This window comes from Solanum dulcamara, chromosome 11, assembly GCF_947179165.1.
Source record: "Solanum dulcamara chromosome 11, daSolDulc1.2, whole genome shotgun sequence".
In the NCBI taxonomy this organism is placed as follows: Eukaryota; Viridiplantae; Streptophyta; class Magnoliopsida; order Solanales; family Solanaceae; genus Solanum; species Solanum dulcamara.
Window position 1 is genome coordinate 60765917 of NC_077247.1, and position 17683 is coordinate 60783599.

Sequence of the window (17683 nt, forward strand, 5' to 3'; positions counted from 1 at the left end):
TTTCTTTATTCAACGAAAAGAAATCCTGACATATAAATATGAGTATTTTCCCCTTGTGTGGTGTCTGAAAAAAGTGAAATAGACGTGAGGTTGGTGTTGTAAAATAAATGAGAGAACGTGTGAAAGCGAAAAAGTGCCTTTAAAATATTCACTAAAAATACTAATATATGTTGAGGGAATGTGTTGTTAGTAACGAAGCTTTGGACTTAATAATTAATTCATAATTTATTTAAATCACAAAATATTGTCTAATGTGTATATTACAAGTCAAATTGTTACTATTGAACGTTCACATTGACTTGAATCTTCTCAGCCTCATTATAAAGAATATTTTATTTTTCTTAATTATTTATATTATACATATATTTTCACCTATAAAATGTAATGTTCCAAATTATGTAGTACTAGCCTGTTTATAGTCAAAAGCAAAATATAATTGAAAGAAGAAAAGAAAAGATTGGTGAGCAGTGAATAAGAGTCTGAGTTGAGCATCACATCAGATGTATGAGCTAGTCAATTAGAGATGGCAATTCCAGCCTGTAATTTTGTGGGCATCGATCAATTAATGTAGTCTAGTCATCATACACACAAAAAGCTAAACACCACACCATAAAAAGAAAAAGAAAATTCGGCTTTTGTATAAACAATTAGTAAATTATGTCTTTACATAAATCACACCCCAAAATCTAGCTAAAAGAGAATAGGTTGGCCAAGCTTTATAAAGATTTCATCGAGTCCTGCTCTAATGTCATGTAAAGGTAGGCACACCCTGAACAAAAAATTACAGTGTATATTTAGGTTAAATTTTTTGTGTTCATGTACATATATTAACTTTTGAATACCTTGAACATATATTACATTGTATATTTAGGTTCAGTTATTTTTCAAAACACCATAAGTGAAAATTCTAGATATGTCACTGTCACTAATATGAGACTTTTGTCATTCTTTAACAGCTGTTTTTCCAATTTCAAATTCCATATTTCACATTTGAAGTTTAAAATAATGAGCCAACTTGGATAAGCAAACATTTGTTTGAAATAATCTTCCTGTTTCAAAATTTTAAAACAAATTCTATGGATAATTACGAACCACTTCTAAAAAAAATACTATTATTATTATTAACTTGTAGATAATCAAAATATACAATTTATGTTCAATTTAATGTTAATATTGTACTTTTTTTCTTTCTCGGGGAAGGGGAAATAGGTAAGGAAATTACAAGGTAGGAAATTAAACCCTCATCAACAAGATGAAGTTCAAGTAGCCTAAACACCGAACTACTAAGATGCTTGTTTTATTTAATGATGCCATTATTCATTGTTTTCAAAATATGAAAATATCCAGAATATTTGTGTATAGAATGATCTTTTTAAATGACAGCACTATTTACATGTTAATACTTTTAGCATCATTTATAAAAATAATTGTGCACCTCTGCTCAAAAGAGTGAGTTGCTGGTCAATTGATTTCCAAATAAATACCCCTTACAACAATATGATGTCCCATATTCATGATATCCTATGTGGCACACAATTAAGCTTGCTCATGCTATATTAGGTTGTCGAAATCGGGATCTAGATATGTTAGATCAAGCACCTTATGAATGTCAGCTAGACATGTATGGGAAACATCTCCAGATATAAACTCATTAAACATCCCATCAATCTCAATTGCACTGTATCCAGGTGTCTTCCTGAGCCCTCGGTCACCAATCCTCCTCCTGATTCGACGTGCATCATCACATTGTCGAGCTGCCAAATATATATTTGATAGTTGAACATAAGCAGAATCTTCTTCAGCTTCATTGCCATCTTCTACCAACAAAATCTCTTTGACAGCAACTTCTGCCAGATTCACGTTATTGTGATTTCGGCAACCACTCAACAATGCGCCCCAAACTGAGGCCCGCGGTTTCATTGGCATCCTTCTAATAAGCTTAAGTGCGTCATCCAATCGCCCTGCCCTGCATAACAAGTCCACTACACAGCTGAAGTGCTCATGTTCTGGTGCAACACCATATGAAGATTCCATCCCATCCAACAAAACTTGACCTTCTTTCTGAAGCCCTGAATGTGCACATGCTGCTAAAACTGCAAGAATGACAACACCATCAGGCTTAAGACCGTCAACCACCTGCATCCTCTCCAAACAGCTTATTGCTAGCTCAGGACGACCATGGACAGCGAACCCTCGAATCATTGTTGCCCATGAATGCTTATTCCTCGTCGGCATGCTCTCAAATACCTCAGAAGCCATGTCAATACACCCACACTTAGCATACATATCAACAAGAGCAGAGCCAATAAAAACATCAGATTCGAGCCACTCACTCTTTGTAACATGCTCGTGAATCCATTTTCCTTGCTCAAGAGCACCTAAATGAGCACAGGCCGCAAGTGCTGTGGTAACACAGTACTCATCTGGACCAACTCCACGCCCCAACATATCTTGAAAAATACTCAATGTCTCCTTTGCTAGTCCGCATTGAAGGTGTCCACTCATAATAACATTACATTGAATAACATCAACGTCAGTAATTTCATCGAACACCTTACGAGCATCATCCAATGCTTTGCAGTTAGTGTAAAACCGAATTAACGCAGTCTGTACATGCGCGTTTGACACGGAAAAGGAATTCTTAACTACCCAACTGTGTATTTGTTTACCCTCCGCCTCCAAAGGACCGTTAGCGCAAGCGATGAGGAGGAAGGGAAATGTAAAGCTATCCGGAGCCGCAGTGTTGTTGGTTTGTAACATGAGATTGAAGTAATTGAGGGAAAATTGGGGTTGGGGGCTGCGAGAGTAAGCCCGGATTAGGGCGTTGAACAGGAACGTATTGGGAATTTGAACCTGGGCGAAGATCCGCGAGGCATAAGGAAGGTCGCCGGAATTTGAGAGCGCACAAAAATCGAGGAGCTTGCTTACGGCGTAAGTATTGCGGTGAAGACCGAGGGTAATGTAAATGGCGTGGATGGCTTTGAGTTGGCGCAAATTGGTGCATTTTTCTGCCATGGACATGGACCATTTCCATATTTGGAAGCTGTGGTTGGCAAGATTGGCTCTCACTTGGAGGCAGCCGTTGCTTAGACAGTTCATAAGCGCGCATTGGTAAGGGAAAAAAGGTTCATGATTTGACTAAAAAGATGCAAATTGCAGCTTGCAGTAAACGAGTAATTGACCTTTACTTCTTTTAAGAGGGTGGCCGGAGGTCTGTAGAGCGGTTGAACTCCTGCGAAGGAAGGCTTAAAACTCAACTAGGCCGTGTGACGCCAGAGAAGAAACTTGCTTTGATAGAATTTAGCAAGGGATGAAATGCTCTTTTATTGGAGTTTCTTCATTTCTAGAGCTGGAATCTAGTGGCAGAGACTCTAAGGACGGAGGGATCATATACAAATTGCAGAAATGCATGGATGCTGGATATTGCTTAATGGCAAATAATCTATGCTCCATTAACCTACACTTCAGTTTGGGAGCACCTTTTGCAAAAGGTAAATCTTTTATAGTGGTGTGAGGTACTTCACATGCTACTCTATCTGACTCTTGCAAAAAGAGTAGCATTCTCGACGATTTTGTACAAATACATCATATCAAATCCAGAAGTTGCTTGGCCAAAATCTAAATACCAAGACGAGAGAATTTATATTCATGCAATTATTATGACATATATAAGCCTTTTATTTAGATTGCTCAAATGTAGTGTTGAATTTGTTTTATTTTTATAGCTTTGGTGATGGGCCAGCTTGTGTAAGGTCGCGGGCACCTCGACATATTCCACTCGGTAGTGTAACTAATTTTACCGAATATCTGCGACCTTTCACTAACTCAACTTACGCCCACCTCGATTAATTCCACCTTTGTACCAGCAAGGCTCGTCAACACAAACAATCCTGATATAATCACTTGGAGCACTTCTTTACCAGATCAAGTGATCTTTGATTTGAAACATGTTCCAAGTTCTAACCACCAAAAAATACATAATGTGTGTTTGATATAAATTTGTACTCATCAAGGAAATTAATGTCTCAATTTGTGACCAGTGCTCCTCTTAAAGTTGAGAGAATGATTTAATGTAGACATGGATAAAGATAAGCGTATTTATACTGACGGGAGATCGCCAAAGAAACATCAATAAAGACGGGCAACATAAGTTCCTTAGCAAGCATCCAAATGTTTATCGCAGGAATCCAATGCCACAGCTTCAGATTGTCCAAGCTGACTGCATTACAGAAATTTGACCTGAAACAGATGCCATTGAAGCAGAAGCAAAACAGCATTAGAGCCAACTGCTGCATAATCATGTGGCACTACCACAAAGTATTCAACTCTTTCAAGACCAGGTGAGGTTCCATATGTAGATATCATATACTGATCATGAAAACTTCCAAAAGAATTTCCGTTGCCAAAACATTTTATGGCAATCTCTATAAAATTGGTAAAAATGACAGTAATTGATTTCACATTACTTTGAGATACAGTAAGGAGCACAACACGTAACAATCTTGAGCGTGCTTAGTTAATCTCAAGGTTCACTTGCTTCACAGCATAAGCAAGTTACTTCCATATACCCCAACCCATCAAAGCACCACCTGACAAGGTTTTCAATAACTGAAGAATTCAGACAATCTCATCAATGCACCTCGTCACCATGCCTATTACTCAATCGGGGTACCTAGATGGTGAATCGCAGCAGGGAGAGTGAGATCGTAATTCATAGCAACTGCTCACCCAGGATACTAATAAGATTTTGCAAACATTTGACTTCACAACACTTAAACTTGCTACTTCATAACTTCAAAAACCAATTTTCAATAGCCAGCTAAGTATACAACCCATAGGTCGTTATACTCTAACATCTATATAGATCCAAAAACTCATAAACAAACATATATTCTAAACCATATAAGATCTTCAGCATAACAGTTATTGAAATATCAAAGAATCTAGACATTATCTTTTTTGATAAGGAAGGATCTAGACTCTTATTAGACGACATATAGGCATCAAAATATCAAGTCAAGGTATTCAGAGGAACTAGCAGAATAGGGATATAGAATTTCACAATAAGAACCATCAGTGATATCTATGAATTGAAAGTTGAAACCTGTGAAATTTGGAAAAGTATCATATACAGGGTGATGGCTTGAGCAGTCTGGCACGTGATGACCAAAAGAGCTTTGAGGCTATCCTTGTGCTAAATGTTGCTTCATAAACACAAAGAAAATGGAACAGAGCAATTATATTTTTCCCTCTCATCCTCCTTTTATCAACTTTGGCCTAGGCTTCATAGGCTTCAGGAAAGAAGCCTGAAATTTAACCATACTTCTTAAAACCTCTATCAAACTTGACTCTATGCCAATTCCATTAGGCTCAAGGATCCGTAAGCAATGTGCTACTGCCTCCATGGTACTCATGCACCCACTAAAAGGTTCCTTCCTAAGAATTAAATCAGAACTGAAGATCGTCCCACCGTCATTGCCAACATCATAGTCTAAGTGAACCTGAACAGCAAACTTGGACAGAAATGATAAGCTTGCACGCATCATCTCTCGGGCATGCTTCCAAGTTCCATCAAAAGCAATCAAGACATAGTTACTCATCTCTACAGTATTTTTAGAGGACTTCCAATGGTTGATTTCCTGAGATGGTGAAGTATCAGCACCTGGAAGAGACACGATCACATAAAATGTTTTCCATTAGTTCAACAACCAGTTAAAAAAATCCGAGAGAAATAAAGGAAAGGAAGAATATCGTTTCTCTTGGCATGCATCCTGCAGGTTTGAGGGGGAACGAGAGTGCCACCCCCACGGCTGGTGTATATAGAAATATTAGAAAATGTGATCATCTACTAATTATTTTCATTTGACGTGATTGAATAATTATGGCATGAGGATCCAGATTAATAGTCAATAGAAATTTTGTCCAGGGATGATTGAGTTCTATCCCTAGATAGAAAGATGGCCTTGTAATATGTCAACGAATAAACAATTAGTCATGTTTAAGCTTAAATATATATGACCACATTCAGTATCTTCTTCTTTCCTAAGATATTCTTTTTGCATTATTATCAAAGGGAAAAGCACTAAAGTCTACTGAAGCTTTAATAGAAAAGTGCAGTCTGAGGTGTGAGCTTCAGTGAAGAAAAGCACAAGCGAAGAGAACAGTTAAAAACATATACATGTATGGGAGAAAACCTAACTGTAAATACAAGAAGACAATTATATAGTTGAGAAATAAATCAAAAAGATAATTTGAATCCAAGTGAAAACCTAAAATCTACGTTTTTTAAAATATATAATCAATTCCATAAAGCTCACGCAAATATCATAGAGGGTCATAGTTCCAAAATCCCAATATACTCTACTCACTGGAGAGAACAAAAGCTTATATCCTCAAGATGATTATTTTCAGTACCATTAACTTTGTACATAGAGAATCCACACACAATAATACCAGATTACAAGTAATGGATTTTCCATAAGCACAAACCTATGAATTATGACTTTCCTCTTACTTACAAAAGTAAATATTTTTTCTTGTTTTCTCTGCTAAGTGGTGAATCGTCTTCCAAATGTAGGAGCATTATCTGTTTTGTTTCTTTCAAATATCAATCTACCCTAGACACCACGGTTACCAAGAAAAAAATCAAACTTTTTGTCAATACATAGATGCCGGCCCACACAGAAACAATCATGGAATTCAGCTAGGTATAGAAATCTGCTGCCGGTCAAGCTGTCGGGGGTATCGCAAGACAGCACTATTCTCAAATTATCAAGAGACAGCAACAAAACCTCAATCCCACCTAGTTTCGGCTAGCTATATGAATCCACAATAACCATTCAGCTCCATTTCGAATTTGTCTTGAAAGACAAATTAATCTCAATGAATGTACTGCAACAACACTGAATGACCCTAATTTTTCAACATTATCATCAGAAATAATTTTTAAGAAAATAGAGTCTTTAGCTGAAGTAGTAAATTTAGCTAACATGCATACTTGCCCTCAAACAATTCATCAATTTAAGCAACGGGGACTACCCACGATACTTATACAAATAGTTCATACCAGGAAAGAGATAAATCGCTCTGCTAGGGAAATTAGGGTTACGAAGAGCATCATCATGGAGAGAATCGAGAATATCGCAATCACCGTAGCGTAATCTCCGGCCAAAAATAACCTCGCAATTGCGGAGGCACTTGGATAGAACAGGGACCGTAGCGAGCTTGTGGCGTTGCTCGTGAGGGTGGTGAAGAATTACGATTCGAGTAACAGTGGATATTGGCTCCGATGGGATTATGTTGCATAAACACACTTTTACTGGCCTATCACAGTTAGAGCAAATTTTCCGTCTATCTTGTTGGTGGCCATCGGCATAATCGCCGGCTACGGCGGAGACGGCCGCATAGCTATCCAATTGGCTATCAGAGTCCATGTGCATTGCGGTTCACACTAACAAGAAGCCAGTTTAAAAAATAGGGGAGGCAACCCGGGCGGGTTTATGGCCCATGCTAGGCGCAGGGCAAATTCAAATAGTTAGGAAAAATTAATTGATTGAGTGCTTTTTAAAAATTAATTACTGATTTTAGCGATATTTTTTATTTATTACCATTTATAGTAATATTATGATAAATCTATACTTGTATTAAAAGTGAATTATGCATACAATATAAATGTATTATAAGTGTTTTAAAATATATATTATGGTTGTGTAGTAAGAAACTAACATAATGTATTATAAGTCTATTAAAATATGTGATAAATGTATTATCCATCTATAAAACTTATATTATATATGTTTTATAAATAGTTCTCTGCAATATGTATTAAAACTGTATTATAAATGTATTATAAGTGTTCAGTAAAATTATTTTTTTATTGCTATAAATGATAAATATTTTCTTAATATTATATATTTACGTAAGTTTCCTTTAAAAAAATTGATGTGGGACCAGGTTAATTGCGAGTTTGTACGGATTAAAACAAAAAACACATATATGAACTAGCCTTATAAAATCTTATAGCAAAGGAAAAATTATCAAAAATGTCCTTAAATTATTTGAAATGAATAAAAATGTGTTTTATTTATAGTTTGATCCAAAAATATTTTTACTGTCAATATTTTAATTCAGAAATGCTCTTATTATTATTTAATGGATAAAAATACCATTTTTCAAATAAATATATTATTTATTTATTTTTGAACACACTTGCGGAAAACTTGAAAGGGAAAGGCTTGTAATGGTTAGGGATTGTTATCACTTCTCAAATCATTTAAGAACACATTCAATTTGAACTCTTTTACTTATTTAATAAAATAAAAAATAACTTAGTTTACTTGTGCAGTTTGAACTTTGCACATCCTTAAATAAATTAATCAACTAATTATTAGTTTCATAAAGAATTTAGAAACTTTTCCAAGTCCAAATCTCTTTCTTAATCCTAATCCAAATCAAATAAGTAGGAGTACATAAGGAAATCTTAACCGTAAAAAATCCTTCTTTTTCCCCAAATCAAATCAAATAAGGATACATAATTAGGAACTTTTTGCCGTGAAACAAAAGCTTCTAATTTTCCTTAACCAATTCTAACTAGGATTATAACGTGTATATATAAATATTACTAATCTTCGAGCATTACTTTCTTCACCTCATATTTCTTACTTTCTTCAAACTTGAATGTGAGCTACTGTTAGTGTTGCGCAATGGATTACGAGTTCTACAGAGTTGTAGAGAAATCTCCTTGTGGTAGATATATTAGATATGATCAGTTGTTGGGCGGAGGGGCTTCCAAAGAAGTCTACATTGAGTGGGATCGTGTTGAGCAAGTTGAAATTGCATGGAACCAAATTGTTGTTTATGAAGAAGATGAAAAATTGTTCGCTGAAGAAGCTACTCTGTTGAAGTCATTAAACCATGAAAGAGTTATGAAGTGTTACCGTTATTGGTTTGATTCCGAGTCCAAAACTCTTAACATGATCACGGAGTTATTTTCCGCGGGCAGCTTGAAAAAGAATATCGATAATGTTGTTAACGTTGATTTGGCGAGTATTAAGAATTGGGGCAGACAGATTCTTCAAGGTTTGATTTTTCTCCATAGCTAGAGCCCGAAGATCATCCATCGAGACATCAAGTGTGACAATGTGTTTGTTGATAGTGGTGGAAAGCAAGTTACGCTTGGAGATTTTGGGTTGACTGTTCGTAATGTGGAGGGTAATTTCGTGAAAGAGAAAGAGGCTAAAGGTACCCCTGAATTCATGGCTCCAGAGTGCTACGATGGAAAATACAACGAATTGGTGGATGTATATTCATTCGGAATGTGTCTTCTTGAGATGGTTACAGGTGAATATCCATATATGGAATGCAGCAATCGGATCCATATATTTAAGAAAGTGTATAACGGTGTAAAGCCTGCGTCTCTCGGAAAGGTGAAGGACTCCAGAGTGAAAGATATCATTGAGAAGTGTATGCTTCCTATGTCTGTTAGGCCGTCTGCAGAAGAGTTGCTGAAAGATCCATTCTTTCTATACGACGGTGGATCATCAACACTGGAGGCTTGTGCACCCGTTGATAGTATTATTACTAGTTGTGCTAGGAATTTATATTTGGTGTGATGATCACAATCACAATTCACATGTATTCTAGTGTAGGATTACAGTGTGTAATTGATTGATTGATTCTTTTTCACACATTGTCTCTTGGACAATTTTTAGAGAAGCCAAGAGCCTTTTCTTTCGAGAACTTGTTGTTAATATCAGAATCTAGTCAACTGTCTATTGAGAAAGTAAATGAAAACAATTTGCATTTTGATCAATCCAGTTTGCCTTTTCCTTTATTGTGAATATTGTAATTGATATAATGAATATTTTGTTGTTTATGAGCTTTTTCTAAATTTTTCCTTGCTTCAGGCCTTCAGCTTTAGACAAAAGAAGCTGAGGTTATCAAGTTGCAAAAGAGGGAAAAAATGCCTGATATTTGAATAACAATTACTGTAACAACTTAAGTTTAAGAACAACAAAACTAGATAAAAATAAGTAAATAGAAGTGGAATTAGAAAGGAGGGAAGAAAGAACGTAGACTAAATATACATAAGAATAACACACGTACATGCTAAGTTTGTATTTGAAGTGCTTTCTCCTACTATGGTGTTTCACATGCTTAATTTGTATTCGATTTTGTACAAATGCCTCAATACAATAGCCAGGGGTAGTGTTTTACGATCACATGGTCTTCAGCACGATGTGAAAATATCTGCAATCAATTCTCTTCCAGCTGCACATCAGCACAAAGCTAATGTCATCAACAAGCCATAAAACGAAAAAACAGGCTAGCACAGACAGAGAAGAAAACACTTCATTGCAAGGAGGCAGGGTGGTTCGTCAGTTAGAATGATAGTATATAGGAAACCAAATATAAAGATTTTGGTTCTGGTATGAATTTTACCGATATGGATCATACATCCAAAATCGCCCACGGTGCTTATCTAAACTCATTAAAGTTTCGTTAACTCGAACAGAATCTGCAGTTCTTATACTAACAGATACAAAACTTAACCAATAGCACGTGTTAGTGCTCCAGGCATGCATTTGTAGCATCTGTGAGCATTGCATAACCAAGAGAGGCCGTCTGATATTAGTACTTCCACTACAAAAAATGATTGTTTGTATGCACTTCTTCTCATAAATGAAAAGACCAAATAACATTGCAACTGCCACTGTGATAAGAAAATGTATCTAACATCTTGCCAAATTTACCAGCTTGAGACATGAAAAAGAAAAAGAGAAATATACAGCTTCTTTTCTCGTGGAGATGGTCAAATATACAACTTCTTTCACAATGAGATGGTGAATTCTATTAACTTTTGGCTGATGCAGGAACTACCACAACATTCATATCCGCATTGTTTGGTGGCAATGCTAAACGGAGAGGATATAGATTTCCATTGAACTTGTTGCGCGAACAGACAGAAATATTCTCCAGCCCTGTTATTTCCTCCAATTTTTGAGTCAGCTCCTCTAGCCCATGCCCTTTGAAGTGAAAAGATGGCCCTTCCACTGCATCATTTGCATTTCCATTTTCATCCGCCACATGGTAATAGATCAACCGACCTTCAGACTTCACCGTGGAAGCATCGAATGCATCTCTTGACTGTAAATTCAATAATAATAAATAACAATTAGTTGTTGTTATATATCTCATCTTGCAGTATGATTAAAGAACAAAGACTAGGTTCTTTTTTCGAGAAAACTAACCTCACTCCCGGAATATGTAGGGGATGTAAAATGAAAAGAAGAGCTGGAATCATTGTCCAATCGTTCTGAGTGTGCAATATATTCTGATTCGGGCAGTATTTCAACAATATCCACTTCCCATAAGATCCAATCGTGATGTCTATGAGGTATGTCATGTGTAATTGAATTTCGCCAAGGGGGTAATCCACCATTTGCGCGTAGATAATTTCCATATCTGGTTTTAAGCTTCACGAGGAATCCATCCTTCATTGGTTCCCACTCAATTGAGGAATCCAACTTTCTAGGCAAACTCTGAATAACTTTGCTACCTGTGACACCAAGAAGGAATTGATCATCTGTGGCTGTTAAATATTTTCCATAGCAACTCTTCAACCTGATGACATTTTCGATTTCTTCGGGGAATTCAATTGTCCATTTTGCACTCTTGGAAGTTCCATGACGATCTTGGTACACGGTTTCTTGATCAGGGTCCGCTAATAAGAATTTGGCATGGCGGCTTTTTAGCCTAACGGATTTGGCTTTCTGGAAGAATTCCATCCCAGAATTCTGCAATGATTTACAAAAGAAAAATTGCAATTGCAATGATCAAACAACGTTTAAAAAAAAACTGATTTTTCAAAATCTAGAAATCCACCTGGATCAGATACTCTTTGAGTATTTACAAAGAATGATCCATGTGGATGGACACAGGAAAAAGATCTGCAAATTTATGAAGAAACTAACAATGGAAGCTAAAGGCGTGCATTTATGGTTATTATAGGTATGTCACATGTGAGATGAAAATAATAATCATTTCAATTTGCTTGTATTATGACTTTGCCTTATATTTAATTTAAGAAAGTAAAAAGAAATTTTTTGAATCTTCTGATATTAAACTAAAGAAATGTACATATATCAAATAAATATGTCAGTTGTAACAAAAAAAAGATGCATGCTTCGAACTAAAAATGAAAGTAAGACCAAATTAAAATAGAGAAAGTAATCAGTTGAAAGGAGTTTATGTTGTATATTGGCTCATGTGAGCTCTTTTTATATTTTTCTATTTTTTGTACATTGAGCTGAGAGAAAACCTTACACTATAAGTAACTCAAAAGAGAAGTGTTGGTATTATTATAACAAATGTAATTAGAAACCTAAACATAAGACATAGCGTTCTTGCACTCATAGTTCAAACTTTTCATTACATTTTCAGCAGATATAAACTATGAGTAAGGGCCTGTTTGGAAACCACGGTATAATTACTAGGTTGATGGACTGTTTGTTTGTTAATCCCTCTATTCTATATTAACTGAATTTGTGGAGCAATGCACATATATTAAGAAAAACATTCAAGGATATAAATTAAATTATAATTTTCACTATTGTCTTTTGTGAAATCATAAATATAACTTTGTAAGTAGTGTAATTTATCTCCTAAAAAATATAAAACTTCAATAAATGGGCAAATATGAAAAAAAAATTCAAACATCCATCTTGAACTTTGAATAATTTAATTATTTTGAACAATGAAAAAAGTCTCAAAAATTCAATTAATATAGAATAGAGGGAGTATTGGGTAATTATATTGTAATTCTTGATGTCATGTTTGATTGCAAGTGTAGTTACATAGTTTGATCTTCTTTATTTTGAATAAAAGTTAATTATAAATAATTAAATAACTTTTTCCAAATAAAGATTTAATATGTGATAAATATATGTATATATGTATATAATAAATATTTTTAAAAAGGAATTTGGTCTCCGAAAATTAGAGGTACATTCATTATTATGGTAGTATCATGGTGATCAAATAATTACTCTAACCAAAATAGACATGTTAAACTCGTATAATGACATTCAATTGCACACCCAAATACAATTACAAATTGACTCTCCAAGGAGGCTCTAACTTTTTTTTTAATCCTGCTGTCACTTTAGACGTTAATTTTTTTAATGATTTTGACTATTGAAGATTCTATATACATTTTCAATTATTACAATTGATCGACATAGGAAAAGGAAATATTCCAGCCAGCGTTGCAAGTTGACTTTACCAAATTGGGTTATTGACAAGTACGTGGCCTAGTGGGAGAAAACAAGAGATTTGTCATCGTTGCTAATGGGAAAAGGATTTAAGGTATACTCATTATCTTTAAGTTATTAATTTCACTTATTTTGAACTATTATCACCAATTGATTTTCAATGACAGTTTATAAAAGTTAAACTCAATGAGAAAATGTAGTACCTGATTTACGAGTGTGTTCATAGACCTCATGGACTGATAGGTTACAACGTTTGGCGATCCAATATCAGGAGAATTCGTATAATTATCAAGCACAGAATTAAAACTCAATGTAGACGATAAACAACTTGACATTGATTCAGTAGTATCTGAAATAGTAACATCCACTTCTACTCCCCACATAACCCAATCTTGAGTAGCTGTCCTGTTAAGAACATCATGTGTTACAGAATTTCTCCAAGGTGGTGTAGCTCCATTAGCCCTCAAATATTTCCCTTCATTTGTTCTAAGCTTCACATGAAATCCTTCTTTTATTGGCTCCCATTCAATCGACCCATCCATATTCTTTGTTGAAAGAGTTTGAAGAACTTTTTTACCAGTCATCCCCAGAAGAAATGGCTGCTCAGTTGCTGTCAGATACAGACCATAACAGCTTTTTAGTCTAATTAAATTGTTTTTTCCTGCAACTAATTCGACTATCCATCGCGCCTTGTGCGATGATCCATTTCTACTCTGTCGAACAGTTTGTTCATCTTCATCAGCCAGTAGGTACTTTCCGAGGTGGCTCTGAAGTCTAACTGCTTTAGCTCTATCGAAGAATTCCATGCCATTCTACATTCATAGGTCAAAGGGAGCATCAGCTTAACTAGCCAAAACAAAAAAACATGAAATAAATTGAAGAAAATCAATCAATTTCCCAATTTGTACAAGTTAAACAAGTTGAATTTCGACTTATTTGTTTACTCGATTAAACAGTTGAACTCGAAATGGCCTATGACTCATTTATTGATTTTGACTCATTTTTATCCGCTCAAATTTGATCCAACCCATCCATTTGTGACCACTTATCGCCATACCTGTCTGGAACTTGAATAAGAAGAACGATCGGATGAAATTGATGGGCAGCTGGGAATTTCAGAAACAGAGCGATGAATGTTTGAATAATCTATAAAATCATCATCTGCAAAAGAAGAAAAGCTTGATAGAGTTGAAGGATAACTCTGTAAAGATTGAGAGTCCAGTACAGATATATCAATCACATCTACATCCCATAATACCCAATCTTGTGTAGCAGTTCTATGAGGTAAATCATGAGTTACAGAATTTCTCCAAGGGGGTGTTGCTCCATTAGCCCTTAAGAATTTGCATCCTCTTGTCCTTAATTTCACTTGATATCCTTCCTTTATTGGTTCCCATTCAATTGAACCATCCGTCGCGCTATCTGGTAATGCTTGGAGTACTCTATTACCCGTCATGCCAAGAAGGAAAGCCTCCTCAGAAGCTGAGAGGTATTTGTCATTGCAACTCCTGAGACGAATGAGGTGAGGATTGCCCTGGACCATTTCGACCATCCAACGTGCCTTTTTTGATGACCCGTTACGGCTTTGACGGACAGTTTTTTCGTCATCATCGGCGACAAGGTACTTGCCTAGATGTCCTTTGAGCCTAACAACTTTAGCTCTGTTGAAGAACTCCATTATCTCTTTATTTTTGCCGTATTGTAAAGCAATTGTTTGTTTGGTAGTCGCTGGTTCTTATGGTCATTTGATTTAAAGGACTCTGCTTTCCAATATTGAAAATAATACTTTTTCCGTTTCAATTTATTTCTCTTCTTTTAACCTCTTACCGAATTTAAAAAAGTAAGGTTTTACATTAAAAATATGTCTAATGTATCAAATGTTATTTAATTTTGTTGTTTTGAACATGTTATTAACATATATAAAAGTGAAATTAAAGATTTGTCCAAAAAAATACATTCTTTTTAAATAATTTTTTTAAAAAAATAAAATAAAAAAATTGAAACGAAAAGGAGTATACTATTCAACCAGTTCAAATCGATGACTTGAAAAGGTTGACTTCATGAATTCTACTTTTTTTTTTGGATGCTTTTGGGCACGGCACATGCTTCCTGACCCTCAAATATATTGGAAATTTCAACTATAGAAAACAACAATTTGACTAGTTGTTACGGAGCATAAATGAAAAAAAAAAAAAAAAGTCTCTGTCGTTTAGTTGGAAGTTTTGGAAGACCAAATCAGTGTCACAGAATAATAGGGATACAAGGTCAGCAACTAGACGTTTTATATAAAAGAAGAAAAAAAACTAGAAATTTATCAACTCAAATGGAAAAAATGGCATGATATTAAATTATATGGGAAATTCACTCATAATTGTCAAATTTTAATTGAAATTACAAGTATGAACTTAATTAGAGGTACAAATTACTTTAAGTTCTTCCATTATTTCATTAATATTTCTTAGATGTGAATTTAAAATTTTGAATCGATCTTTAACTGACATAGGTCGAGTTCTTTGTTCAAATTGAACTTTTTATATATTTATATGTTTTATAAGGTTCGTGAAGGAGTTTTAATATATCGTAGTCCTAGATTGGATGCTTAAATTATGTTTCATTGTATTAATGCCAAATTTTGTAATATATTTTTATTTACTTCTATCTGCTTCTTTCGTTCAACTTGACCAATAAAGTTTCACTAGGTTCTCTCTAAATTCAGCTTATTAATTGCTAACTCTACTTTGCTTCAAGCTCAATTTTCAACTTGTTTGGCATTCCATATTCTTTGTTCTCAAAAAATTATGTAAACATATATTATTTTTTTAAAAAAAAAAACAATATAAAGCATAAGAGGGAAGTCTTCAATTAATCCACGTACAAACACTAGAGTTTCGAATTTATAAGTTTTATATTTTAGAAATTGTAGCTTATTAAAAAATATGAACATATGGGCAAGAAAAGAAAAGATGGTAAAGTTCTACTTATAAATCAACACATTTTTTAATGGTTAAAAAAATGAGACTGAAACGTATAATTCAATTTTATTTCAAGTTAAGTTTCCATTACAGTGTCACTTTGCATACGGTAAAAAGTAACACGGTGATTTCAAATTAATTTCACATGTTTTCCTTACCGTTTCCGGTCAAATACTTGGTCCCTTTGTTTTTACGCGACAAATCAGTTCCTAATTTCATTTGTAGCAAAAACTAGCCAGAAATCTAATTTCTCTTTTTCTTTAAGCAAATAAAAATAAAATTACCACCACCCAAGATTTAATTACTCAACATATATATTGATTAATTGATTTGGCAAATGGACATTAGCAGTATAACATGCTAAATGTACACGCTTCACACCTGGATTTACAGTTTAATATTATGTACCCATTTTATTGATCCGCCTCACTTAATACGATTTAGATCCACTATGATTCATTTAATATGTCCCATGTAATTTTAGTGGGTCATATCAGGTGGAATGGATAAATAAAATGATAAGAATGGGCACCTTTTTAGCTTAAAACAAATTTTCATGTCAAAAAAAATTAATAAAGAAATATTTAAATTGATTGGATGACTTTTGTAGGTGAAATATTAATAATTTTGAAGTAATAAAACAAAGTTGAGTAAGATCACATTTGATGAAAGCAATGACATCATAATATTGACTTGGTCTCCTAACTAATTCAACATGTTTTTCTGTTGAGATAAAAGATATACATGATATCAAATTTGAAATATAAAACAGTCTCCTCTCATCTATTCCAACATGAGTTATTGTTGATATAAAATATATACATGATGTGAAATTTGAAAGTTAAAAAGTCTCCTCTCTCATCTATATTCTAAAATCACAGTAAAAGGTGGGATGAGTCGAGTATCTTGCGCTGCATGTAAATATCAAAGAAGAAAATGCACTCCTCAATGTGTTTTAGCTCCTTATTTTCCAGCGAATCAGCCCAAAAAATTCCAAAATGCGCATCGCCTCTTCGGTGTACGTAACATCGTGAAAACATTGGAGCAATTGGAAGATGAAGATCAAAAAGCAGACGCCATGAAATCCATAATTTTCGAGTCTGATATGAGGGAGAAGTTCCCTGTTTATGGATGTGTGGAGTGTATTTCTTATCTTCGCCAACAATTGCAGATTACTTTACAAGAACTTCAGTATGTACATGCTCAACTTGAAATCTATAGACAACAACATTCTAGTGAAAGTTCTGTTGGCAATGTTGGCAATGGAATGTTGATGCTACCATATTTTTCTAGTACTGAAGGGGAATCCACTACTCAAGGAGCCACATATCCTAATCCTAATTTTGACTAATCATAGTTTAGAAGTCATTTGTGTTTAACTTTTTTTTTTGTTCCTTTAAATTTATTTATTGTTTCTTTTAGTTAATGTTTATGATCCTC

At 34.5% G+C, this 17683-nt stretch overlaps 3 protein-coding genes and 1 pseudogene across 5 annotated transcripts; 2 read left to right on the forward strand and 2 right to left on the reverse strand.

Moving 5' to 3' along the window:
- Window positions 1-1388: 1388 nt before the first annotated feature.
- LOC129873243 (putative pentatricopeptide repeat-containing protein At3g28640) lies at window positions 1389-5245 on the reverse strand. Of its 3 annotated transcripts, XM_055948295.1 has the most exons (3): window positions 5105-5245; window positions 4467-4672; window positions 1389-4239 (listed from the first exon to the last, which is right to left on the reverse strand). In XM_055948295.1, exon 3 carries the CDS (start codon window positions 3097-3099, stop codon window positions 1552-1554), a length of 1548 nt encoding a protein of 515 aa, XP_055804270.1. In that variant the 5' UTR covers window positions 3100-4239; window positions 4467-4672; window positions 5105-5245; the 3' UTR covers window positions 1389-1551. The 3 variants fall into 3 exon arrangements, with proteins under 3 accessions (XP_055804270.1, XP_055804268.1, XP_055804269.1); XM_055948293.1 differs by lacking the exon at window positions 4467-4672; XM_055948294.1 differs by lacking the exon at window positions 5105-5245 and having other exon boundaries at window positions 4467-5098.
- A 3323-nt stretch (window positions 5246-8568) lies between these two features.
- On the forward strand, window positions 8569-9811 carry LOC129874801 (serine/threonine-protein kinase WNK8-like; annotated as a pseudogene).
- A 960-nt stretch (window positions 9812-10771) lies between these two features.
- Window positions 10772-15025, reverse strand: LOC129875155 (uncharacterized). Its single transcript, XM_055950595.1, has 4 exons — window positions 14329-15025; window positions 13475-14083; window positions 11250-11795; window positions 10772-11145 (listed from the first exon to the last, which is right to left on the reverse strand). Exons 1-4 carry the CDS (start codon window positions 14947-14949, stop codon window positions 10852-10854), a joined length of 2070 nt encoding a protein of 689 aa, XP_055806570.1. The 5' UTR covers window positions 14950-15025; the 3' UTR covers window positions 10772-10851.
- Window positions 15026-17135: 2110 nt separating this feature from the next.
- On the forward strand, window positions 17136-17594 carry LOC129872780 (LOB domain-containing protein 27-like). The gene has a single exon (XM_055947669.1). The coding sequence runs from the start codon at window positions 17136-17138 to the stop codon at window positions 17592-17594; it is 459 nt and encodes a 152-aa protein (XP_055803644.1).
- Window positions 17595-17683: the final 89 nt, after the last annotated feature.

Bases quoted from the DNA above. Each gene is read 5' to 3' on its own strand.
- LOC129875155 (XM_055950595.1), bottom strand. From the start codon at position 14,949: ATGGAGTTCTTCAACAGAGCTAAAGTTGTTAGGCTCAAAGGACATCTA. The intron at 14,084-14,328 runs GTATGGCGATAA...CTATGAATGTAG, and splicing joins CTTATTCAAGTTCCAGACAG to AATGGCATGGAATTCTTCGA. The intron at 11,796-13,474 runs GTACTACATTTT...AAATCATTGCAG, and splicing joins TGAACACACTCGTAAATCAG to AATTCTGGGATGGAATTCTT.
- LOC129872780 (XM_055947669.1), top strand. From the start codon at position 17,136: ATGAGTCGAGTATCTTGCGCTGCATGTAAATATCAAAGAAGAAAATGC.
- LOC129873243 (XM_055948293.1), bottom strand. From the start codon at position 3,099: ATGAACTGTCTAAGCAACGGCTGCCTCCAAGTGAGAGCCAATCTTGCC.